Source organism: Xenopus laevis, chromosome 2S, assembly GCF_017654675.1.
Source record: "Xenopus laevis strain J_2021 chromosome 2S, Xenopus_laevis_v10.1, whole genome shotgun sequence".
In the NCBI taxonomy this organism is placed as follows: Eukaryota; Metazoa; Chordata; class Amphibia; order Anura; family Pipidae; genus Xenopus; species Xenopus laevis.
Genome location: NC_054374.1, coordinates 105,036,139 through 105,063,136, shown reverse-complemented (window position 1 = coordinate 105,063,136; position 26,998 = coordinate 105,036,139). Strand labels below are relative to the sequence as shown.

Here is a 26,998-nt window from a genome sequence, read left to right as displayed (position 1 = left end):
GCCAAGAGTAAATGTGGTTGCTGAAAGATATGAATTCCGTCAACATGGACAACGTAATGTCGAATCCACAGAACAATTTTTAGCAGCTTTGAGAGAGCTGGTTGTTACCTGTGAGTTTGAGAATCTAACAGATTAAATGCTAAGAGACCAAATAGTGGAAAAACAAACTCACCTCGCATTAGAGAGAGACTGCTCCTAGAGCAGGATTTAACCCTTGCAAATGCTATTGCAGTTGCTAGCCAAATTGAAACAGCAGTGGCAGAGGCAAAAACTCTCAGTCAGGTAACTGATGGGAATGTGAATTCAGCACTGTGACCTAATAATGCAGAGTCACAGACAAAATACAGTGCTAAGGAAAGGGGTTCACCTACACTGCAAAACCATACAGCAAATACAAATAGAAAATACTGTTTTCCCTGTGGTTCAACACAACACACTGCAACTCATGTAACATTTCCTGCAAAAGTTGCAAATGCAAAAATGTACGACATTTTGCTAAGATCTGCCGTAGTTCTGCTAAAGATGTTCATGAAGTCACTACTACAAATTTCACAGTATTCAGTATGGATAAAGCTCGTACATTTATTCTAGACAAGTTTATATGCACTGTCAGTGTCAATACTGCGTCTGCTGACAAGGGACACTCAATTAACCTGATGCTTGATACAGGTTCATCTGTTTCTATACTACCAAAGGATATTTTCTTGAAATACTTTGCAAAAGATCCGCTTGTTGCACCTGCCCTGTAACTGGTAAGTTACTTAAAGGATCCAATCCCTGTGCTTGGTTGCTTGCCAGTGACTTTACAATTTGAATCAGATACTGCAAAATGTAACTTTTACATTGTGAATAAGGGTACTGCTATACTTGGAAGGGATCTCTTTGTTGCATTAAACCTACAATTAGTTGATGGTCTCATTACTACAGCTCAAATGGTTAGAGGACGACAAGGTGCTCCAGAATTAGTTGTAAAGTTACTCACCAACCAGTGAAAGTGGTCCGGGTGCACCAGCCCCAGACCCCCAGCTTCGGGGAGCGGTACAGCAGAAGATAAAGAAGCAGGGCTGACCGGCACTCAAACGGATCCACAAGACTAGAGATATTCAGTTAACAGATAAATTTATTAGTAGAAAAATTAAAAGTTATGGCTTCATCTCCATCCACCCTACGCGTTTCACACCCTTCAGGGTGCTTAATCATGGGCTCAAATGACAATCACAGGATATGAGCATTTAAACACAATACAACCAATCAAAAAAAAAGAAAGAAAAAAACAGAACAAAAAACCTTAAAGAGACAGTACCTCTAAATTTCTCCAGAAAGTTAGATATTACAGAGGAGTACTAAAATCATTTTATATATCTATAAAAAGTATATGTAAAAAAATATAGAAAAAGTAATAGAAAGATATATAAAAACATATATGAAAAAATAAAAATAATATACAGTATATTGACATACATAGTATTTACAGGGAATGTATCAGACGGAGAAATATATATAAGTATAAAATACCCATATATACAAAACATATTCTCTCATGTTCAGACAAAATATTAGGTTGAATAGGGACATCATAGACAGTTTCTCACGAGTAGTAGCAAGTTACATCAAATTCAGAATTCATACCAAAAGGTATTCTAGTTTTAAGATAGAAAATCCAGTAGACTTCTCTCCTAGACAGAATTTTAGATATATCTCCACCTTGACAATTAAGATTTATCTTTTCTATACCTTGAATACTGAAAAAATTCATTACTCATTACTACAGCACCAGTCCCTGCCACACAGCCAGTGTCTAAAATTTCACCACTTCAGCCAGTACCATTTCCTGATTCAGCATGGGAAATACTTGCTATTGATATTGTCGGTCCTTTTACAGATGCTCCTATAGATTGTAGATTTGCTATAACCTTGATAGACTATTTCAGTAAATGGCCTGAAATTGTATGTGTTTCTCATATAACACCAGCTATAGTAATAACATTTCTGTCTACAGTCTTCAGCAGAGAAGGTAATCCAAAGGAGTTAATATCAGACAACGGACCACAGTTTGTCTCATATGAGTTTGAATGCTTTCTGAGTGAGAGGAATATTGTGCATAGGAAATCTTCAGTGTATTACCCACAAGCAAATGGAGAAATCTAGCAATTCAACAGAGGTCTGAAAGAAGCACTACAGACAGCAAATCTTACTGAGAAATCTTGAAAAGTATTTACAACAGAGTTCCTACATAACTACAGAGCAACGTGCCATGCAACAACCCAATAATCTCCTGCTGACTTATTACATGGCAGACAGATGTGCACTAAGTTACATGTTGCAGACATCAAACTTCCACAAAATACTGTGCCTACAAAATCATCTACTGCTGACATTGTGAAACATCAACAAGCCAAATGTAAGGCTTATACTGACAGAAAATGTGGTGCAAGAGAAGTGCACTTTCAGCCTGGATCTTTAGTCAGAATTAAGAAACCAGGAATACTGAAACAAGGACAATCTACACCATTTGAAGTGAGACGCCAGCGAGGACCATACACATATGAACTGTCTGGTGGACGCATATGGAATGCAAGTCGTCTTGCTCCTGTTAGATATGACGTTGGAGAAGCTCCATTTGATGAAGGACATTTTCCTACTCCTGATGTCAACTGCAATAGGCCTGAAGAAAGTGAACTTATAAGGCGTACTAAGAGAATCAGAAAACTACCTGCATGGACCCAGGACTATGTGATGTGAATAATGTATATTATTGCTTTAAGATGCATTGTTGTTGTTTATTACATTTGCCCAAATGCTTTTCTACTATAGGGGAATATGTGATGTTTATACAAATGACCTGTAGATGTCACTGTGCCCAGACTTATATTGTGCATACTTCCTGTCAGCTTAAAAGTGAAAGTTACTGTTGTGTAATGACTGCATGAAAGCCTGCTAATAAAGCACTGTTATACTCTCCTCATCCTCGGCTACACAAAACATAACAACCTCTATGAATTCAGAAGTTTTTGTGCCTTTATGTATATCAGTAAACCCCAAACACAGTTTCTTTTAATATGTAATATGTTCTGATTTTTATTATTAACACAGGGTAGTATAAAGTGCCACAATTTCCGCAACACAATACAGTTTAAGGATATATGCACAAAACATACAAATTACCTACAAAAACTGATTCATGCAGGAGGTAATAAGGGCCCTGCTCAATCAAACTCACAAACTATAATCATTTCACATTAAGCGGCCGATTTATCAAGGGACGAATTTCAAAGTAATGGGAGTTTTTTTGAACTCACATAACTTCGAAATTCAATGAAAAAAGACCAATCGAAATTTATCAAAAAAGTTTTTTTGGGGTGAATAGGTCCGTTTTCGATCGAATTTGAATTGTACAAATCTAAGTAATAGAGCATTCGACTTTGATTTTTTGAGTCCATCAATTGATTCCAAGTGGGTTGTAGGAGGTCCCCCATAGGCTAAACCAGCAAGTCGGCCGGTTTTAGATGGCGAATGGTCAAAGTCGAATTTTTAAAGAGACAGTACATGATGAATTTCGATGTTCTAATTTTTTTTCAAATTCGAATTGAATTTGGACTATTCCCTAGTCGAAGTACACAAAAATAAGCTCGAAATTCGAATTTTTTTAATGCGAATTTTCACTTCAACTTTTGATAAATCTGCCCTTAAGAGACACATTTATCAAAGGTCGAATTTCGAATTCATGTGAGTTTTTAAAAACTCCCATGAACTCAAAATTCAAGCAATCGAAATTTATAAAAAAAAAATCTAATTTGTTAAACTCGGGTGAATAGGATTGACCCAAAAACTTGAATCGAATTCGAATTGAATTTGATTTTAGTTTTAAAAACTCATTTTGAGTTTTTTCTATGAAATAAAGCGAATGTCAGGAAGTCTGCAAACAACTCCAAATTGATCCCAGGATGTCTGACATTCAAAAAAACCTAAATTCAGCAGGATTTAGGTGGTGAATAGTCAAATTCGAGTTCTTAAAGGGCAGAGTATGATAAATATTGAATTAGAAATTTTTTAAAAAACTCGAATTGAATTTGAACAATTCCAATTTGATAGTTTTGGCCATTAAAAAAAAACTTGAAAATTCTAATTTTTAATTCGACCCTTGATAAATCTTCCCTTTACTGTAACAATTGAAATACATGCAAACATGTTCTGCTAAATAGGTGTATGTATTGCATTTCATAAATTTGTCAGTTTTTAAAAAAAAGTTCTTGACAATTTGGAAAGTTTAGTAAAATCAGAAAAATATTGAACTGCTGAGAATCCTTCAGGATCTATATAAATCAACCTTTGTGTTTACTTCATACAAAACTTCTGAACATGCATTATAAAAATTACTTCCTTTTTGATGTGTTATGGAGCACATTTAATGGTCCAATAAATAATAAAGAATGTTGTTATGGCATATTTGGAAGACTGTTGTATTCTTATCACTTTTTTTTCTAAATAATTAATACAAAATGTAGGCTTCATAATTAATGAGAGAATACTAGAAGTTTATGACTAGGGATGTAGCGAACTGTTCTGCGGCGAACTTGTTCGCGCGAACATCGGCTGTTCGCGTCCGCCGCAAGTTCGCGAACGTCGCGCGACGTTCGCCAATAGGCGTTCGCGTCAAAATCGTTCGACCATTCGACCATTCGAGCTCTAAAATCGAAGGATTTTTATTCGAATCGAACGATCGAAGCATTGGATCGAATGAAATCATTCGATCCAATGGCTTCGATCGTTCGACTCGAACGAAAATCCTTCGATCGAACGATTACAATCCTTCGATCGTTCGAATCGAACGATTTTCGGATGATCGAAGTTCGCGAACAGTTCGCGAACTGTTCGCAAATTTTGCCGGTGTTCGCGAACGGCGTTCGCGAACACATCGGCGGCGGTTCGCTACATCCCTATTTATGACATACCATTTACTAGAACTTGCTGCTGTATTATTATTCTTAAGTCCCTGCCCCAGTGGAGCTTAGATTCTGTGGTCCCCTATCATGTTCACATATATTCTTATTAATTTAATCAGGAATCAATGAACCTGCTTGTAAGTTTTGGAGTGTGGGAAGAAACTGGAGTGCCCAGAGCCAACCCATGCATACAAGGTGAAAAACGCTTTACAGATCGTGTACTAGCTGGAATTAAAACTGTCTGTAAATTACCCTCCCATTTAGACTGTAAGCCCTAAGGGGTAGGGTCCTCTATCCTGTTGTCTCCTTGACACTGAGCACTTAATCTGTATGTAATTATATTTTATATTTATGTGAATTGTATTTCTAATAATGCACTAATTGTTACTTTTTATTGCAATGACCCCTTGTTTGTTACTACTAATTTATTGTTTTGCTGTATAGTGCTTTGCCCTCAAGGAGCACTATACTAATAACTACATACTAATAACTACATACATAGAAATACATAGAAATGCTAAGCAGTAGTGCTAACCATTGCACTTCTTAGATGGAATGATGCCTAAAAAAAGCGCAGGGATTCTACTGCAAGGTGCCTTTATTAACAACACTTCAGTGTTGTTAATATAGGCACCTTGCTGCTGATTGTATTGCTTTGGATGGAAGCATGGGTTCCTGATACCTGGATAAGAAAAAAGGGTAACTATACTGGTAAATATTGACTTTCTGACACACACAGCCATTCTTTTTCCATGGAAAATTCTCCTCGACCTTTGATAAATCTGCCCCTTAGTATCTAATGCAGTTTTGCTAAATACACCAGTTTCTATTATGCAGAGTATAACAGGACAAGTTTTTTCACAGTTTTGCAACCACTTCATAGCTTACAGAATATCAATTTTATTGTTTAGTTTGCCTAAGCAAATACATTTTCTGCAACAATGTCAAATCTTATAAGGTTTGAAGGGGTATTTTGCAATGTATAACTTTGCTATTCTTTGTATAGGCTTAAAATGAATTAGAGTTATGAATAAGCATTTGTTTGGCATGTCATTTATTCAAATGGAAATGCCACTTCAGCTAGTGATTTATTATAAAGATTAGCAACCAAAGCAATAGGATGTTAGGAAATGTAAATATTCAGTTTTGTACATACTGCATATTTAAGTTGAATACAAGATTTTGATAGTCAGTAGAAAGCACAGCAAGTCAAATTGTAGTCACCATGAATTTGTTGTAGCTGCCACAGCCTACTTATATTATTATTGAGATTTTTATGACTTGAGATATGTCAGGCTTGAACTGCTTTAGTGAATTTCCAACGTCCCCTGCTACCGGACCCCTATTAACCACCTGGATCTGACTGAATTAACTGTCAGGACAGTGTGACAAATTAGAAAGAGCAAATGTTTTCCTTTTTCCCCCCTCATGTGTCTTGAAATATGTCTCTCTCTCTGGAATGGTGCCAGTACCTGATTTTAACTTTGTCGGAAGTCAAACTTAATATGCTGATTTTAACAGAAGTATCACAGGAGTGATCTGAAAGTTAGAGAAGATTGCAGTGAAGAATTAATAGTTATCATATCTGGTCATGCAATCATGCCTAGACTTTTAAATGTTTCTAACTTCTGATGAAGTGAAGAGTAGTCATGAAATGTGTAAAGAGTTTGCGTTTTTACTTTGATAGGACAAAAGTTTTGTTTAACGCTCCATTACTCTCCGGCGAACTGATCCGAAAGTACAGCCTTTGATTTTGGATGTTTGTTCCCGTGGCCAGAGCGCAAATGCAGTCCATCTATATCTATATATTCAATTCCAGTTTTGTTAAAAGATACGTGTTTTTAAAGACATTCAAAGAAATTCAAACATGGAGAAACAAAGCATCTAAAGATGAGGCCTTCCTATTATTATTATTGTACAATCATCTCAGATTTTTTTTTCTAGTACCAAAATCACCATACATGTGATTTCAGATGGAGATTGAGGATTTAGCTGATGTTAGTGCTTAGAGCTGTGCTTTGGATGAATCTACACATCTAATTACTTTGATTATTGTGTTACTTTGTTAACACTTTCCTGTACAGGGGTTGGGGGGATATAGAACAGAGGCGAATCATTGTAGCTTTCCCAGTTCAATATTTTTTTTTTTATAAAATTAGTCACATGTTCTTATGTATATGCATAAAACACAACTGATTCTGTAAGCCCCATATCCACCCAAACATACAAGTACACAGTATGCACACACCAGCAAAAAAAAAAACATTGCACAATTTGATGTTGGCAATTGTGCACAGTGAAAGTGATACCATTTCTTAATGAAAAATCAGTTAAAAAATAGTCTTCAAGCCAAGAGTGTGCAGCACAGAAATAATGTTTGCAATGTAATAAACGACACATTTAACGTTATTGTATTGTAAAATTCAAATTTTTATTCATAGTTTACAATTTTTTAAACATTTTTTACGTGTTTTATTACATAAAGGCCAAAATATATAAAACCACCACAAAGGACACACTTGCACTGCTTGAACAAAAATCAACAAACTTACTAGAAGGTTGATACTTTGGTCTAAGGACAGACATTTTCTAAATAATTGGTTATCCTAAATTAATATACACTACATGGCCAAATGCTTGCCTGCCTAACATCTTATTTTTGGAAAGTTTTACAATAGATCAGGGCTCTATGCAGGCCAATCTCAGAAAACCCATTCTATATGGACCTTGTTGTGTGCATGGGGACATTATGGTATTGAAACTGTAAAGACCCTTTCCCAAATTGTTGCCATAAAGTATGAAGCATGGAACTGTCAGTCATACCTTTGATGGAGACCAATGCCTTGGTCATAAGACACTTTTCTCAAGAAATGCAACCTTGCAGGGAGGTGCCAGCCCATGAAAATAATGATTCAAAGTTAATAGCAAGAATCACCATGGGGTTTACCTTGTAACGATATGGGGGTTTGCACATTTTATGATCATAACTCAGTAACTAGAAACTCTTGTTTCCAGGGAATGTGCATTGATCAATCTCCTCTCTTCACTCTATCAGTTACACTTCCATTGTAATTGTATATTTTAGTTAGCCTTGCAGTGCTCACACAACCCCCTATTTTTGTATTGCTGTACATTAGCAGAAAAATGGCCAAACGTCCATGTAACCATCCTTTTCATGGTGGTCTTATGCCTTTATGGATGTTAGTGGCCCTACAACTCCAGCCAACATTTATAATTGTGCATGGTGATGTTAGGTTTGTTTGTCATCCATAAAACCTCCATACTCCCTACAAATAGTCTTTACATTTTAAAAGGTCAGAAACACCAGGGCAGAGAATAGAAGAGACATATACTGCTTTCAGTAGGAGTGTAGTTTTTATTCTAAGATTTTTATTGTAGCTTTTTTTTAATCTATTTACAAATAGCATTAAAACCAATAAAAGCATTGTAATTCTTCACTAGAAGCATTATTGGCCTACAGCAAGCATTTGTAAGTGCCCAGCTCTGACCACTCTAATAAAACCTCCGTAATAGGCTTAGTCAGCTCACAAACATTCTGCAGTCATCGCACATTGAACTACAGTACAACTACTACCACCACTGTGGTACTTCCAAATCATGCAGTAATGTTACATGCATTCTAACTAGAAACAGGTAATATTTGAATATCACTTTTATTTTAAATAAAGTAATCACAACAATAGAGTGTGTACTGTGGGTAATGAGCTGTTCAGTAACCCAGCTTTCACAAATACTGGTCTGTTGCCTTTACTAATCACATCTTTAAAAGTGTCTTACTTTATCAGTTTCATCATAATAATCTAAAATATCAAAGCAGACAGGCTATGTGCTGATGCCTTTAGTAAACCTGTCACAGACTGTATGCATAATATATATGTAATCAAGCTTAATGGAATGTTGTTTCTCCTGATGACTATTGAAATGACTAATTTATATGTAAAGGAAACACTGAGCAGATAGAGCCTTTAAAGTACCAAAACAATATACCAAAATGTATGTAAAATTGAGAATTAATAGTTCTTTATGAAACAATTTGCAGCTGCAGTAGAATTAAAAATGCCTTTACTTGCCCTGTGTAAATTTAAAAGAATTACAGGTAACATATAAAGTTTTAGAGGCAAATTTATTAAGGGTTGAATAGTAAATTTGAATTTGAAATTTCAAATAGTTTTTTGGTGTCAAAATTCACACATTCAAATTTGAATCCCCCAATTTGAATGTTAAATTGAATGTGAGATATATCACATCTCAACCATGGAAACATTTCTAATTTGAATATTCGCCACCTAAACCCTGCCAAGTTCATTTACAAGTCAATGGCAGAGGTCTGTTGAACCATCTGAATATGTTAATTTCTTTCCTGACATTCAAATTTTTTTTGGAGGGAAAACTCAATTCGATCCGAATTTTTGGGTTGGGACTATTCGATCAAATATTAGACAATCAAAATTTTCCATAAAAAAACCTCCCATTCGAGTTGTGAGTATATTCGAATTTATTAGAGTAAACAAATAAACAGATAAATTCGGAATTTGACCTTTGATAAATCTGCCCAAGTATAGAAATGTTATGCAAATAATTCATACTTGTAAAAATAAAATAAAAAAACATCTTAACATTCTTAGACACAAATACAGTTGTGTGATATATCATACAGAATGCTTTCTGAATAAGGGGCCTTTCTGTAACTTGATGTATGGATTTCAAAACCTTAAGTTTACTAAAATCTATTTACATAATTACAGTTATATAGTTAATTTAGGTTGAAAAAAGACCAATGTCCAAGTTCAACCCCTCCAAGTGAACCCAGCATCCATACATAAACAACTCACATTGACCCCTCGATACACTCACATAAACTATGTATATATCTATATCAAACTAGCATTTGATTAAAATGGAGTCTATGGGAGATGGACTTCCCATAATAATGGGTTTCCAGATAAAAGATTCCATACCTGTTTGTTCATCCTATTTTATAATTATGCCTAATACTCAAATCAATTGAAAAAAGGTGGCTTATATTGTAACTTGTAACATGAACCAGCAGAGTTGAACCCAGGCAAAGCACAAACAGACTCCAATTGATTAAAATTAAAAAAAAACTTTATTTCCAAGCTGAGAAAGGGCAAGAGTAAGCCCGAAACGTTTCCTGGTTGTTTGACCTAATAAATCCAAGTTTTTACTTTTTGCAACAAAGAGGTGCTGCAGTGGTATTTTTTTCCTGTTTCTCTATGCAAATCCCTGGCAAGGGTTTCCGGACTGCTTTGCACCCTACCTACAAGGTTAAATAAGGTGGTTGAAGCACACATAGTAGTGTCTATTAAGAATTAAATGCACTACATGAGGTGTTTTCATCAATTTACAATTTACACTTACACATCAAGGCTTCTTCTTCCAGTTTGCTATTGTTTTGCACAATGTAACAAAAATCTACTTTAAATCTGCAATTATTAGGCTACTGCAGCTTGGACACAGATTTACAAATACAGATCCTACTGATCTATTGGGGGAATGTATACTGGTTGCCTACACAATTCATGTTTTGCACAAAGTTTATCCCTAGGGCAACACTGGAATGAACCTTGTTCTAGGCAAACTTAATTAAGATTTACATTGTGTGCACTTGAATTTATTTCTCTAAGAAATAGTGGCCAGTAGAAAATTTATGTATACAATATTTAAAGGTGGCTTTTGGGTTTATCAAAAAGGAATCCAACTTTTGCAAAATTTGTTCCTTCATCTGAAATTCTGTAGGACAATATTTTCTATTTATATCCAACCCATTAAAAGCAATCATGACTGTATTTGTTTATGTGAGATTGAAATTAAACTGTAATTCACCAAATGCAGATAACCGGGTTGGCAGAAAAATCATTTCAGTCTGGGACTGTGTAAAATGATCTAATCAAATTTAAACGCAGCAGATGCTTGAGATTTTGTACTATTAAGCACTCAGACCTCCAGATACTATATATTATGCAGCAAGACACTTTGAAAAAAATCAGTTGCACTCAATATAATTTTAAAAATGCATTTTTTTAAACTTAAGGTTTATATGCAACATTTTCTATATAAATAAGCCAAAAGCATATTTCAGAATAAGTCTGTTTTAGAGACTCCAGATCTATTGAATATGAATTTTTTTCAGAATTACAGTAAGATTAATTCAGTTGCTAGCTTTTTCCTCACCACACCGATTTACTAACATTCATATTTCGTTTGTTTTTGCGAATCATGGATTATACTAATTACTTTAAACTACTAAAAAATGGTCATTTATTAAATGTAAAAGACCACAAAAAACACTAATACAAAACTTTGCCCTCTAAAAGCTGTCATATTCTGTAGATGTGAATTGGATTAGTCCTTTTGTAATTGCAAGAAAAAGTTTTTTGTTTTTTTTTAATTCACATATATTCTATTCAGTCACAATGTGCAATGGGAAAAGTATCTCTGATATTACTTTAGGGATGATTTACTGAATCACAACTTTTTTCAGTTTGTGCTGAATACTCCAGCTAAAACCTGTCAAAATCATGTAATGGACAATGGCAGATGTCCCTTTAACAACTGGAAGATAATTCTTTGCAGTTTTTTAGGTTTTTGGGTGTTATTGATTTTGACTTTTGTGCAACAATACGAAAAAAACATAGTTTTCATGCAACAAGTTGAAAAGGTAGAGATTTTAGCAACTTTTACTCAACTTTTTACTGTTCGTGCTTTTTCAGTACAGACCTTTTTTGATAAATGGATGAAATTGGTGGAAATGAGACCTATAAAAATCACTAAAATTGGATAAATGGGCCACCTGGTATAGTGTAGTGTTGAGCAATGCTTACTTTTGTTAGAACTATTAAAGACCTTTGACACATCTTAATAATAAATGGTTTGGAAAACTTAAAATGTTTCAGCTAATCTTTATAATGCTTTTTATTCTCACATTTCTTAGTACATGTAATTACAAAGTACATTTTTATGCAATTGGCAGCCCAGGGTGGGTCATAAGCTCCACTTTGGCAATACTTCATAAATGCATTTGGAAAAAAATGCCCTGATGTATTTTCAGAACCATTACATTTTCCCTATTATTTGATATTCAAAACTTTTATTGAAGTACAATTTTTTCTGGTCTGAGTTTCTAAAGGGGAAAAACACATTTTTTTTCATAGAAAAAAATAGAATTTTTCAATATTTATTAAGCGCAGAGGCTGCTATAAGTCTGAATAAAAAAGTACTTCATCTAATAGTAACATAGTAACATAGTAAGTTAGGTTGAAAAAAGACACACTTCCATCAAGTTCAACCTTTTAACTTTTTTAAACCTGCCTAACTGCCAGAGGAAGGCAAAAAAAACCCATCTGAATCCTCTCCAATTCGCTTCAGAGGGGGAAACAAATTCTTCCTGACTCCAAAAAAGCAATCGGACTAGTCCCTGGATCAACTTGTACTTTGAGCTATCTTCCATAACCCTGTATTCTCTCACTTGCTAAAAAGCTATCCAACCCCTTCTTAAAGCTATCTAATGTATCAGCCTGTACAACTGATTCAGGAAGAAAATTCACAGCTCTCACTGTAAAAAAACCCTTCCGAATATTTAGGCGGAACCTCTTTTCTACTAATTGGAATGGGTGAACTTGTGTCAGCTGGAAAGATCTACTGGTAAATAAAGCATTAGAGAGATTATTATATGATCCCTTTATATATTTAGACATATCACCCCTTAAAGGAATTGTTCAGTGTAAAAAGGATGCCACATCCTGGATGGAATTAATTGGGCTGGATAGTTTTGTGTCATCTGCAAACACTGATACATTACTTACAATACCTTCCCCATAGTCATTAATACACAAGTTAAATAAAAGTGGACCCAATACTGAGCCCTGAGGGACCCCACTAAGAACAGTACTCCAAGTAGAGAATGTACCATTAACAACCACCCTCTGTACCCCATCCTGTAGCCAGTTTCCTATCCATTTGCAAACAACTTCATTAAGCCCAATAAACCTTAGTTTAGAAAGCAGTCATTTGTGGGGCATGGTATCAAATGCTTTGTCAAAATCCAAATAGATCACATCTACTGCCCCCTTACTGCCCCCCCGTCCAGCATTTTACTTACCTCATCATAAAAAGCAATCAGATTTGTCTGACATGACCTATCCTTCATAAAGCCATGCTGATTGCTGCTCATAATGCCATTCCCTAGGACAACATTTTGAATGTGATCCTTTAACAAGCCTTCAAATAATTTGCCCACCACAGATGTCAAATTTACTAGCCTATAATTGCCAGGCTGAGATCGTAATCCCTTTTTAAATATTGGAATCAGCTTTTCTCCAATCCATAGGTACCATTCCAGATGAAAGCAAATCTGAGAAAATCAGAAATAGGGGCTGGTCTAAAACTGAACTAAGCTCTCTTAGAACCCGGGGGTGTATGCAATCAGGCCCTGGAGCCTTGTTTACATTCATTTTTATTAAAGCTTTATGAATCATATCCGGAGTCAGTCACTGACTAGATTGAGCTGAACCACCAGTGCAGCTATGAAATGAGCCTGGGAACTCCTCTATTGTATACACCTACAGAAAAGAACTGATTTAGCACATTTGCCTTTTCTGTATCTGTTACAACCATACTGGTACCATTATTTAATGGAGAAACACTCTCAACCTGCATCTTTTATTATTAATATATTTAAAAAACTTTTTGGGGTTAGTCTTAGCCTCCGCTGCAATGCACTCTTCATTTCATGTCTTTGCCTTCCGGGTTGCTGATTTACAACATTTATTACAGTGTTTATTTAATGCAGCTTCTGTCCCAACAAACAGTTTTTAAATGCCTTTCTCTACTTTCATATTAACTTCTTTACTTCTATATTAAGCCATATAGGGTGATTCTTAGAGCTTCTACATTTACTCCTTAAGGGAATGAATTAAGAACAGTAATGATTTAATATCATTTTAAATGACAACCATTTCTGTTCTGTGTTTTTAGCTGAAAACATAATGCCCCAATCATTGCTCTGAAGGGCAGCCCTCAAGGCACTAAACTAGCTTTTCTGAAATTCATGTTTTTTGTTGCCCCAGTGTATATTTGTTTTTTGCATCAGACATTAAATGATATAACATTACGGTCACTATTACCCAGGGGTTCAATGACTTGCACATTTGCTATAAGTTCTGGGTCATCTGAGATCACTAAATCAAGAATAGCATTTTTTGGTTGGCTCCACAACAACCTGTGCCATAAAATTGTCATGCAACAAGTTTATAAACTTGTTCCCATTAACTGACCTGGCAGTACTGTTGCTCCAGTCAATATCTTGGTAATTAAAATCCCCCATTATTATTACTTTACCCAAACTAACAGCCTTTTCTATTTGCATCAGGTTAGCCTCCTCCTCCTCACTTACATTAGAGGGTCTATAGCATACTCCTACAATTAATTTGCTGGACTCTTTACAATTGGTGAAGAACTCTACCCATAAGTCTTCTGCCCCCTCATTTTCTAACATCACCTCCTCTTTTATATAAGCTTTTAAATCCTGCCTAACAAACAGACATACCCCTCCTCCTTTTCTATTGCCTCTGTCCATGCAACAAAATATAGCCGCTGATATTAAAGTCATGTTCTGAAAGTGTATGAGCCCTGCTTGCTGTTAATGTTCACTGTCATATGGGACAGAAGCTCTTGGTAGTCCCAGACTCCCCTGCCTTCTTCAAATTAGTCCAAAGCATAGTAAAGTGATTCATGTAGAATTGTTAATCAAAAGGCCATTGTTCTTCCACACCCATAACATTATCTTAACTTTTACTGCTGATTCACTTGCATTCCAGTTCAGTAAATCTAGTGACTTCTTGGTCTGAAATTCTTAAACCATAACCCCATAAAGATGTTTTAACAGACACCAGAAAGTCCTTTTCATGAACAATGTTTGTCTTCTTGAGAAAAAGACAGCACTTGTCCTTGAACCCGATACAACATGACAGCACCTGTTACTGTCAAATTTTGCTACTTTTATGTCACGCTGATTTATTATCAAACACATGGTGTTTAACCTAATTAGTCACAAACTGCAACAAGTAATTTTCACATCTCTCTTGGGAAAATAAATGTGTATAAATGCCAATAATTATGCTTTGCAATATTTACATATAATGAAGTAATAAACTTTCTTCTTCACTGTGATCATTATGAAGTCTATCATTTGTTTTACATGTAATTAATCTAGTTTGCAATCAACATACTGTAACAGCATGACAGTAAATATTAAAATATGTAAATATATGCTAACTTTTTCTTTACATGAGTATGCAAGATCAGCTTTTGTGAAAATCCTTATTCAATGCCTGTACTATTTAGCCAATTAAACATGGCTATACCTATAACAACACCCCTGCTTAGTTCTGTTCTGTTTTGTATTATTTTTTTTAAGTTTAGAAAGTGTATTTGCAATATGTTTTCTTGCCTTCTTACCTGCTGATGTTTTCACAGTGTCAGTTGTATTCCTGAGGCCCATAAAGTCAAACTGATAGAGTCTCCAAGATTTCTGATTAGAAGCTTCCACTGAATTTTTTCTCCATCTGTAGACCATTTCATCCCTTGGATAACCATCTGTTGACAAAAGTGACACCTTTAACTATTGCATTATCAGATAACGTGTCTTTCTCAACATGTTTTAAAAAGATTACACAATACATATATCCATTTTATAAAGCTGTAGCATCCAATAGTGCACTTGAGTCTTTTGAGGTTCTGTAATACGACACTAAGGGGCCCATTTACTAACAATTGAATTTCAAATTTTTCCACAAAACAATATCTGGTTGTCTCCATTTTTAAAAAAGCACTAAACATGTTTGATTTATCAAGTTTAAAAACCACAAAAGCCTTTCATGTCAAACTTCGACAAGTAAAAGTTGTCGAGGGGCTATACAAGTTAATGGGAGGAATGTTGAGGTTAAAAAAAATGTTTTATATTAAAATAATAGATAAAGTATAAAGGCATCTTGAAATACAATACAACTTGCACTAAATTGAATCTAAATCAACACTGGCAAAACATATGAAAAATGTAATTATTCAAAAAGGTCTTGTTCCTGCATTTTAATTACAGTTATGTGAATTATGTGTTTTACTGGCAACATTCGCTGCAAAGGTATTTTCAAAACTTTTATTGGCACAGACTGGAGGCAATGTTCTTTTCTGAACAGTTTGGTGACACAGAGCTTGCTGGCGCAGTTGAAGGTAATCCAGAAATATCTGTGCCACTGAACTGATTGGAAAAGAACATAAAGATTCTGAAGATGGCGTCTGCTAGCTCCGCATTTCTGCTTGTATAGGTCAGCTTTACTATGAGAGGCACTGTTCATTAAAATATACTCTGCAGGGAGGGGCAGAGAGGGGGCTTAACTTAACTTAATTGTTTTGATATTTGTCTCCCCTCTAATAAGTATGTCACTATTCTTTTAATCTGTAAACAACTTAATTTGTTAAATTGAGTATTACTTCTGTCATTGTTAAAGTAATTTGCTAGTTTTTGTATTCTTATCCTCTCATATGTCATTGGAAAACATTTTGCTTTCTACAACAGTGTACTCAAACCAAGTAGAAATCTAAAAGTTTGAAATAACATTTTATTCATAAACTTGTTGGTTTTATTTTCAGGCAGATCAAGTGAAGGTGAGGTGGTACAGCAGAGTGGATGGGAGAGCATTGGCTTTTCTGCAGAAAAAAGGGAAGGCAGAGGGAAGTCAAAGATGTACCTCGTGTATCATTAACCTTAGTGCTTTTGCACTTCATGAAAATTATCATGTACTGTAAGGAGGTTATTTACTAAACTCCGAATGCAAAAATCCCGAAAAATTTGTGATTTTTATTTTTATAATTGGACTTTTTAAAAAATCATGAATATTTCGAATTTTTGAAACCCTGAGGATGGTAAAGTATATTCTACACAATGCAATACATATCTCAAAGATGATTGTAAAAAGTAAATCAAGTTAGATCATGTTACAACATATGTTTATTAGTTTTACATGATTTATTTAAAAACAAAACACAGAATATATAATTTTATGTACCTCGAGGCCCTTTAAAATGCTTTAAGATTTCATCTCTTTTCAGTTAGTGTTTGTAATTAAACAAAGGCTTTAATTTCCATAGCACTGCCAGTGCTTTGCATATTGTGTTTATATGCATCCAGATTTTTAGAACATTCACTTACCTGCTGTTAATGAACACTTATCATCTGTTGAGAATGAAATTAACTCCCAAAATTCAGATGTACTAGTTAGAACAGAGCTTATTTTTTTATTCTGCAGCCTTTTACGATAGCTATTTAGTCTTATATTCAAAATCTGATTTGTGTTATGAGGCTTAAATCAAGAAGCCAATGTAAAAACCATCATCTATAAGTCTAGCACCAACAAATGCAGTTAATGATTTGGAAAAAAATGCATAATGCCATCTGCATAATAAACTTGTCTTTTCTGTGTACTACTCTTTAAATCTTTTGTCATATTTTCTTTTTTTGTAACTTATATTTTTATTTGTTTTCTCAAAAGAAAAAGAAATACAATCACAGTAAAGGATACAGATGTCATAGAACGGATAACATGCAAACATACATCTTTGCAATATCAATAAGACATAATGAAAGGTCTTTTTTCATATTTTCAGTCTTATTTGAATAGCTATTTTTATTAGGATCAAAAAGGAAAACTTTAATTTGCAGCAACCAAACATATTATAAAATATTTCAGACCACATCATTTGCCATTTATGAACACATTCATACAGTAGGTCTCTTATCACATGAACCTCCAATCCTATAATTCATTTTTGCTCCTTAAATCTAAATGGGTGGACTCTTGTATTTTGTTGTATTCTATGGGAAAAGATGCCCCGCTGTTTTCTATAATGTTCCTTACTTGTGTTTAATCTCCCCTCCCAATAGCCATTTCTGAAATAAACCTTGATAATCTTCCTTATAATTTACTTGTTTCATTCCACCTACTAGTTTAGTTGCACCTCTCTGCATTCTTAGAGAGTTAGAAGAATCATTATCTAGAGGAAAAATGTAGGATATTCTAGTACTTGACTGTTTCAAATGATTAAAACTCAGCACCAGCCCCCATGGGCACAAATCCTACATGAATGGATAGAATTGGACAGTTTAAATGGCAAATAGTAAAACTGAAGATTAAAATTGACAACTGTATACCTATTCACCAATCTATACCTAATAGAAATGCGTCCCCTATACATAGATTTTATAGCACCCATGGTTTTCTTATCCAACAACTGCAGATTAATCTGCAATTTATTCAGCATGCTTTGTCCCGAGCATGGTGGGAAATCATTTACCTTTTGTATAGGAGACATTTTACACAAACTGGAGCCCTAGGTGGATCTTTATTACCTGGATTCAACCAAGCATATAAATATGATAGTTGTGACACTATGTATATAGCCTCATACCAAGGAGTATGTTGTATTGTTTTGCAATGTAACTAAATATAACTTTTTCTACTTTAAGATGAAAAAACACCACTTTTTTTCTTTTTGCTCTAACTTTTTGTACGTGTTCAGGCTAGTAAACAATTTTGGATTTGCAAAATGTTTGCTTTTTAATTCTGTAACACATATGGCATCAGTTATTTATTACAGCTGTGGCCACCTTGGCTGCCTGTGGCCAATGTGCTTGACTTAGTGTCAAAATCAGAGTGCTGTTGACTTGCCAAGAGGAACAATTGGCTTGCCAAGAGAATACAGATCATAATTTGTTTCATTTCAGCAGTAACAGGCATTTATAAAGTGAATACATTTCCAGCAGCCTGCTGGGTTATGTTGCATATCTAAGAAGAATCTGTTTTTCTATAGACTATACAGTAAAGAGATAAAGTTGCAGATGCAGGGTAGCAACTGCTTTTTATGGCTGTTCTGTTATTCTATCCCAATAATTTTCTGACTTTTCTGTTTAAACTTCTCTTGAAAGTTAGCACAAAACAATGTAAAAGTAATGTAAATCCATTTAAAACCCATGCTGGTCAGTCTCTCAGGAGCTCTTCCTGAGAAAGACACAGAGAGATGTCTGGGATCCTGAAGTAAAGGAACCTATTTGCCTGTGCATACCCAGTCCCCTGCACGGAGGTCTGTAACACTACTGCCATTTTGGTTTTATTGTTATTTTTAAGTTGTTATTGCCTTATTATTGCTGCTGAAAGCTATTTTTGTTGTTTAAAATGTTTTTGGATGAAAACTGCCTTTATTTGTCACTATTGCTTCTGGTTGAAATAAAAGCCATTTTTCTTTAAGAGACTTTTGCTGTCCCAGCACTTAATCTGTGGGAACCTGCCATAGCCATAGTTTCAATGGTCTATAAAACAAACAAAAAAATGTGCATGAGCAAATCAATACTGTTCTAGTATTTAGAAGGGCCAACAGGCAGGGGGCCGAATAAAGTAAGAAGATGGGGAGTTGCTGGTGGCAATTTCTTAAGCACAATACTACTGTAAGAAGCTGCTTGGCCTTTGGCTTTGTTCATATTTATTGGTTTTGTTGACCTTTCATGTATTAATTGTAAATTCATTTGGACTTGCACTGCCTTTATTCATGTATATATATTTGTCTATTATATATATATGTGTATATGTGTGTGTGTGTGTGTGTGTGCACTGAATAACACAACGAGAGTTATATGTGACCTTGTGCTTTATCTCTATTTATACACTTTGGGGCACATTTACTTTGCTCGAGTGAAGGATTAGAATAGAAAATACTTCGAATTTCTCAAAGTTTTTCTTTGAATTTTAAAAAAACTACAAAATGTGAATACTGCGGTCAATTTAACTGTCTGGAAATTAAATATTGTAGGAAAATTAAAAGTGGGTAAATATGGCTTTTGGAAAACAAAAAACAGTAACAGCAATCCTTTGCTTAACATTGTGCATTTCATAAATCTGTCCCCTTTACATTCAAAGTAACCCCATGTATGTGTTACAATAATCTCTGTTTTCACAATACTATTTAATATGCCTTGGTACAAAATTCTATATTCTACACTTCACTTTTCAAAATCTAGTTTGCAAAACTTATGGACTTTTGATATTGATGTAACAGTCAGACCCCACTCACATGCACAATGATTAGAACTAAACCAATTCTTGGGTCAAAAGGCTGACTATTCAATTTAGTTTATGACCCCTAAGAAAATAGTGTGGAAAATCGTCCACCCCCCCTCATGAATAGAGCATAGTGAAACACAATACATAAATCTGATCTCCAATGTCGATGGGGATCTCTGCTGATCTCTGTCATAATATTAACACATTTAGGGGCAGATTTACATATGGTCGAATATCGAGGGTTAATTAACCTCGATATTCAACTGCCGAATGTAAATCCTTCTACTTCGAATATCGAAGTCAAAGGATTTACCGCAAATAATTCGATCGAGCGAAAAATCGTTGGATCGAATGATTAAATCCTTCGAATCGTTCGATTAGAAGGATTTTAATCCATCGATCGAACAATTTTTCTTCGACCAAAAAATTGTTCGAAAGCATATGGGGACCTTCCCCATAGGCTAACATTGCACCTCGGTAGGTTTTAGGTGAAGAAGTAGGGGTCGAAGGTTTTTTTTAAAGAGACAGTATGTTGATAATCGAATGGTCGAATATTCGAACGATTTTTAGTCGTGGTCGAAGTAGCCAATTCGATGGTCGAAGTAGCCAAAAAAAAACATTTGAAATTCGAAGGTTTTTTTTATTCTATTCCTTCACTCGAGCAAAGTAAATGTGCCCTTTAATGTTGGGGCAAAAGAAAGGCTAAAGTTGAGGGAAGCAAATGTTTGAACCTAAAATGGGAAATTAGGTTTTAGCTGAAAATACAGTACAGAAATGATTGTTATTCAAATTATAATAAGCTGGTATTGTTCTTGAATTATCCTATTAGGAAAGGAATGTAAAAACATCAAAGGACCCACTATGTACCCATAACTCTGATGTAAAAAAAGTTAATAGATGTAAATAGTAAATTAATATAAATCAGAAAAGCATTTAAAAAATATGTCTGAGGGTACAAATACTTCTATTAGGACCTATAAAGAGCAGTAATCAAGGCAAACAATGAAAATGAGAAAATAATTGCTTACTTTGTAAAGACTAATCAAAAAATGTTTTATACAGTATAATAACATTATTTATAAAGATGTAGTATGACTCATGCGTTTATAATCTCTTTGTAAAGGGCAAGCAAGAGCCTACAGAAAGTAATAACACCATTTACTCATCTATTAACTTTTGCTGGCTTCTGTTCCAGCACACCATCTTTGGCAGCCAGAAGTATCTAAGTAACTAAACAATACAAAATGATACATTAGTCTTACGTTACTCAGTGCCCTCCTTGTTACTGTAAGCTACACATGATGAATTATTGAACCCTCTCCTGAAGCACAATATTTTTTATCTAGTCTGGTAACCATGTTTGTGATCCAATCATCATAACTGCTAAATTGTTTTCAATTTATATATTTCTGTGTATCAGGCATCCAGAACTAGATGCAGGAGATGAGCTCTCCCCACTGACCTTTAAAGATTTAACCTCCCACTATGTGCTATTAATAGCCTGTTCGCTTTATTTTCTCAGCAATATACTAAACTGCAGGTATGCTTTTAAAAAATTGTACATTTAAATTATTTTCTCTTTTGTAACAGAAGTTTTATTTTTGATTTGTGTTTTATCTTAAATGTTATATTATAACTTTTTCTTCTTAACTCCAGGTTCCATTAAGAGACAATACAGAGTGGTACTTAACATGAACACAATAATTATGGCTTGTGTAAAAACAATGCTCTTTTTGTAACACTTTGTGTGAAATTAAGAATGATTTAATTTATATTTGCAGCAGCTTTCCATGTCTAACATTGTCTAAGATCGTCTACATCTAAGATTGTATGTATGGGGCTGTAAAATCAGAGTCTCCATACCAGCTAGCCCAAGCAAGTAGGAAGAGTCCCATAGAAATTTCTTGTTGAGCATTGAGTTCTTAAATATTATAGAACTTCAAACTGATCCCCGATTTATAATACAGTGTAGGTTATTTGCCCTTTATGAAATATGTGTTAGGTAACTTCAAGCTCCTTGAAAATAGAAGGGAACCCTGTTATTTCTACCAAGTGTAAAGCACCATATAGCATCTTAGTAATATTTAAACATACAGTTATTATTACATTACATTAAATCCAATCCAGAAGTATCCCAGCACAATGACCAAAAAAATAATTTGTTTGAAGAAGTAAACAGAAGATCCAGCAGAAGAATAATATTATAGTGTATTGCTACTTTGTCCAATAGGCCTCCAATGTCTTTTTCAATCTCCACCAAAGTGTGTACAGACTTCTCTGGCTTATACATATATTTGGATATATAACTCATTTATTTGTGGACACTCCTTGGGTCTTTATCACTGATTATAATTATTATCTGTCGTCTTCCTTGTTCACTTCCAAAGTTAAATATTTGGATATATAGCAGTGAAAATAAGTAGTGAACATAATGTATCAATGTTTTTTTTCAGTAAATATAATTGTAATTGGGCTATTGACATGAAATTTACACCAGATGCCAGTAACAACCCAAGTAATACACAGATTAAAAAAACTCAAAACAAATAAATCCATTATGTGTAATAAAGTGGAATGATGCACGGACTAAGTATTTAACAAATGAAGAAAAGGATGTGCAAAAAGGCAGTGAAAGCCAAGAAACCTGCTGCAAATTAATATCAACTGGTTTAGTCCTAATTTATGACCTATAAAAAGGTATCTCATTAGCAAGGTATCACACAAGAGACATCATGATGGGTAAAAGCAAAGAACTTTCTCAAGACCTTCACAACCTTTATTGTTGCAAAACATACTGATGGCATTGGTACCATTGATGACTCAAACGATTTCTGGCAGAAGAGTCAAAAGAATAATTAGAAGAGTTGTCCAAAAGCCAAGGATCATTTGTGGAGAGCTTCACAAATATCTTGAATTAGAAGGTACAGTTGTTTCAAAGAAAACAATGAAAAATACACTCAACTGACATGGCCTCTATGCACGCACACCACCACTGCTGAAGTAAAAGCATGTTGAAGCTATTTTGAACAAGACAATAAAATTCTGGGAGAATATAGTCTGGTCAGATGAGACCAAAATGTAACTCTTTAGAAGTCTTTGCATACACCATTTTTGGAGGAGATATGTCACTGCACATGATCACAAAAACACCGGACCAAAATGAAGTTTGGAGGTGGGAACCATGTGGTGTGGGGCTGTTTTTCACCATATGGTACTGGCAGATTTCATATAATTGAAGGAAGGTTGAATGGAGAAATGTACCAGAACATTCTTGATAAGAATCTGCTGTCATCTACCAGGATGCTGAAGATGAAACAAGGGTGGACATTACAGAAAGACAATGATCCCAAACACACAGCCAAGGAAAATCTCTGTTGGTTTCAGAGAAAGAACATAAAGCTTCTAGAATGGCCTAGCCAGCCACCCAAATTAAATACATTTGAAAATATATGGAAAGAAATGAAGATCAGAGTTCTCCTGTATGGAGAAACTAGTCAGATGCATTGCTCAGGTGTGATTTTGGCCCATTCCGCAAAATCACACCTCAGCAATGCATTCGACTACTTTCTTCATACAGGAGGCTGCTTGAAGCTGGTATTACCAACAAAAGCTATTCTACTAAGTATTAAATACATTTCAAGAAGGGTGTTCATTACTTATTCCTTGTGTCATTCCACTTTATTACACATAGCTTAATTTAAAGAAATTGTTCAGTGTAAAAATAAAAACTGGATAAATAGATAAGCTGTGTAAAATAAAAAATGTTTCTAATATAGTTAGTTAGCCAAAAATGTAATGTATAAAGGCTGGAGTGATTGGGTGTGTAACATAATAGCCAGAAAACTACTTCCTGCTTTTCAGCTCTCTTGGTTTACACTGACTGGTTACCCTGGTTACCAGGCAGTAACCAATCAGAGACTTGAGGGGAGGGGCACATGGGTCATACCTGTTGCTTCTGAATCTGAGCTGAATGCTGAGGATCAATTGCAAACTCACTCAACAGATATGACCCATGTGCCCCCCCCCCTTCAAGTCGCTGACTAACTCAGAGTTATAGAGCTGAAAAACAGGAAGTAGTGTTCTGGCTATTATATTAGACATCCAGTCACTCCAGCCTTAATACGATTACATTTTTGGCTAACTATATTAGAAACATTTTTTATTTTGCACAGCCTATCTATTTACCCAGTTTTTTATTTTCACACTGAACTGTTCCTTTAAGGACTTATTTGTTTTGAGTTCTTTGTATGTGTGGATTACTTGGGTTGTTACCGACATCTGGTATATATTTCATGTCAGTAGCCCCATTAAAAAAAACGATGTGTTGAATACTTATTTTCCCTGCTGTATATACACTGGTCTCTAACAAATTATTTTATTGCAAGAAGGTGGAATATTATTCTAGTTATAGTTTGTGTACTACCTATAAGTATATATTACATGCAGTTATACTGCATTATCTTTGGAAAATGCCTTCTTTTGGTAAAGATGGATCACTTAAGTAAAGTGCTTTTAAATTCCCTGTGTTAGTTAAGAGAAAAGTATGTTAAGGAGATTTGTCACATATGAGTGGCCCAAATTACCTACGGGCCACAAATCTGCTTGTGTCCATCAAAAGGGTCTTTAGAATAAGGAGGTACATCCATAGACCCTTATCTGATCTCCTAGTGCATTACGTGAGAACCTCTGTGATATTTTCAAATTGAATTTTATGTTCTTCCATAAATACATCTGCTTACAGTATTAAATTCAAGAAACTGACAATAAAATAAAAGCAAATTGATACCTAATGTTTTGTTTGATTATTCAAGCAGTCATTATAATAGTCTTTTAAAACAATGTAAAAAACTGTAACCCACAGCACCTTAATACCCCTCTGAATTGTGTCTGTATGTTACCCTCCCATTTAGACTGTAAGGGTCCTCTAGCCTTTTGTTTCCTTGACACTGAGCACTTAATCTGTATTGTAATTATATTTTATTGTAATTATATTTTTTATATTTATGTGAATTGTATTTCTAATAATGCACTTATTGTTACTTTTTATTCCAATGACCCCTTGTTTGTTACTACTAATTTATTGTTGTGCTGTACAGTGCTTTGCCCTCGAGGAGTGCTTTACAAATAAAAATATACATACATACAAAACCATCTCTGTTTATATGTCTCACCTGTCACAATTTTTTTTACACAATTCTTCAATCACTTTAAAATATTATTCATAACAAAAGTTTAATTTAATAAAACATTTTTTTTAACTAATTTCATGACTTGATGGCATACCTTGATTAAATGTTCATAAAAAAGCCTTTGCATTGCTCTGTTGTAAGCAGCAGCAGAAAAACTAATTATGTAACAAGTTTTTGCATTCAGCATAGAAAAATGCCCTTTCACAATAGAACATGAATAATTGTGTCAAATCACAAAAGCAGCAGACTGGAGCAACACAGAAAGGTGATTCCTTTTTGTGCAACTGTTAGTTACAAATATCGAGCAGCGCCCCCCTCATGTGACGCCTGTTATGCATTCTCATTTAAAATCTATGTAGACAAAAATCAAGACCTAAAAAGAACAGCAGAAGTTCATACTAACTTAATATTTTCATGTTTAGTGGTGCTTTGTCAGGAGGGACAAAAAAGTGAACTAAACTAAAAAAAAACAATAACACACAAATGCTTATTTCTAGTTTTTTTTTCAAACCAACATTTTTAAGCCATTGTCAGAAGGGTAAAATTGCTATTTTGTGGATTTTTATGTTGTTGAAAAATCATTTGTATGAAAATGACAGCTTCAAACCATGTATATTTAATAAGAAGGCATCACGCATATCTTGCATTGTCAAAACTCTCACTGGATGTTACTCTTTCTTTGTGTCAAGATGATTTATACTAGGTTCATATTTGGCATTGTGACTGGCAAATGTTAGAAAGGAGCACAGAATGAAAGTCAGAAAGCATTTCTAGCTGCTTTGGAACTTAATATGCGTGAGTTTTCAAAAGAAATGACAACAGTGGCGATTTGTATGTATAATGTTCTTATGACCCAGTCTCACTGAACTAAAATAAAACCTTAAAAAGCTGTTTTTTTTTCATTTTCAAAAAAAGGGAACCACGTTTGAAGTTGCCTTATGAATAGGAACAAATATGTGTCACGGTCCATTAATACCTGTATATTCAGTTTAATGCATTGGTATTCCTTAATTAAACTGCTTATTTACAATAAACAGGTGTCATGAATGCAGGTATATACAAGTATTGGGTGATCTGTGTATAAGAATTAGGACTTCGGGTTTTTCCAGATTTTTGGGGTTTTGTAGCATACATGCCTTAAAGGAAAAGTAAACTCTCAAATCAATTTAATATAAAACTGATCAGAGCATTCTTTTAAACACTTTTTATGATGTACATTTTTTAGTTTTGAAGATATTAGCCATTTTAATCAGCTAATATAATAAATCTGTAACAACAGCAACACTTGTTGGTCATTTTGTCTGCCTGATGTTGCCCTGCTTAGAGCTGATCAGATAAATATAAGAGGACTCCGCTTATTTTTAATTTTCTAAACAGTGCAACATAACACGTTTCCTTTCTCAGACTTAAAGAGGCAGTATACCCCCTTGTTCAACATAAATTCAGTGAAAAGGGCTTGTGTTAAACATACATTTTGCCTATAGCTTTAATCATGAAAATGTTTTTATGAATCATGAAATTGTTATTTCTTGAGCTAAAACAAGGTACATAGGAAAACTGAAGCTACTCCATGTGTGGCCTTTGAGAGATTACCAGTATTTTAACGTGCATTTTCTATATTCAATTGCTTTGGCAGCAAGCCACACCAATCAATTGCAGACAGTGGCAGTTCAGGGATTCAAAGTTTCTGAAATCATTTTGCCCAAATCTGGAAGGT

General features: G+C 34.5%; 1 protein-coding gene across 1 annotated transcript in view; it reads right to left on the bottom strand.

Moving 5' to 3' along the window:
- The window catches only part of LOC108709725 (gamma-aminobutyric acid receptor subunit gamma-3), a 317,353-nt gene that overhangs the window by 32,592 nt on the left and 257,763 nt on the right, over window positions 1–26,998 (bottom strand). Inside the window, exon 6 of the mRNA XM_018249809.2 lies at window positions 15,441–15,578. Within this exon, the coding sequence (XP_018105298.2) occupies window positions 15,441–15,578 (138 nt within the window). The remainder of the gene's footprint in view (window positions 1–15,440; window positions 15,579–26,998) is intronic.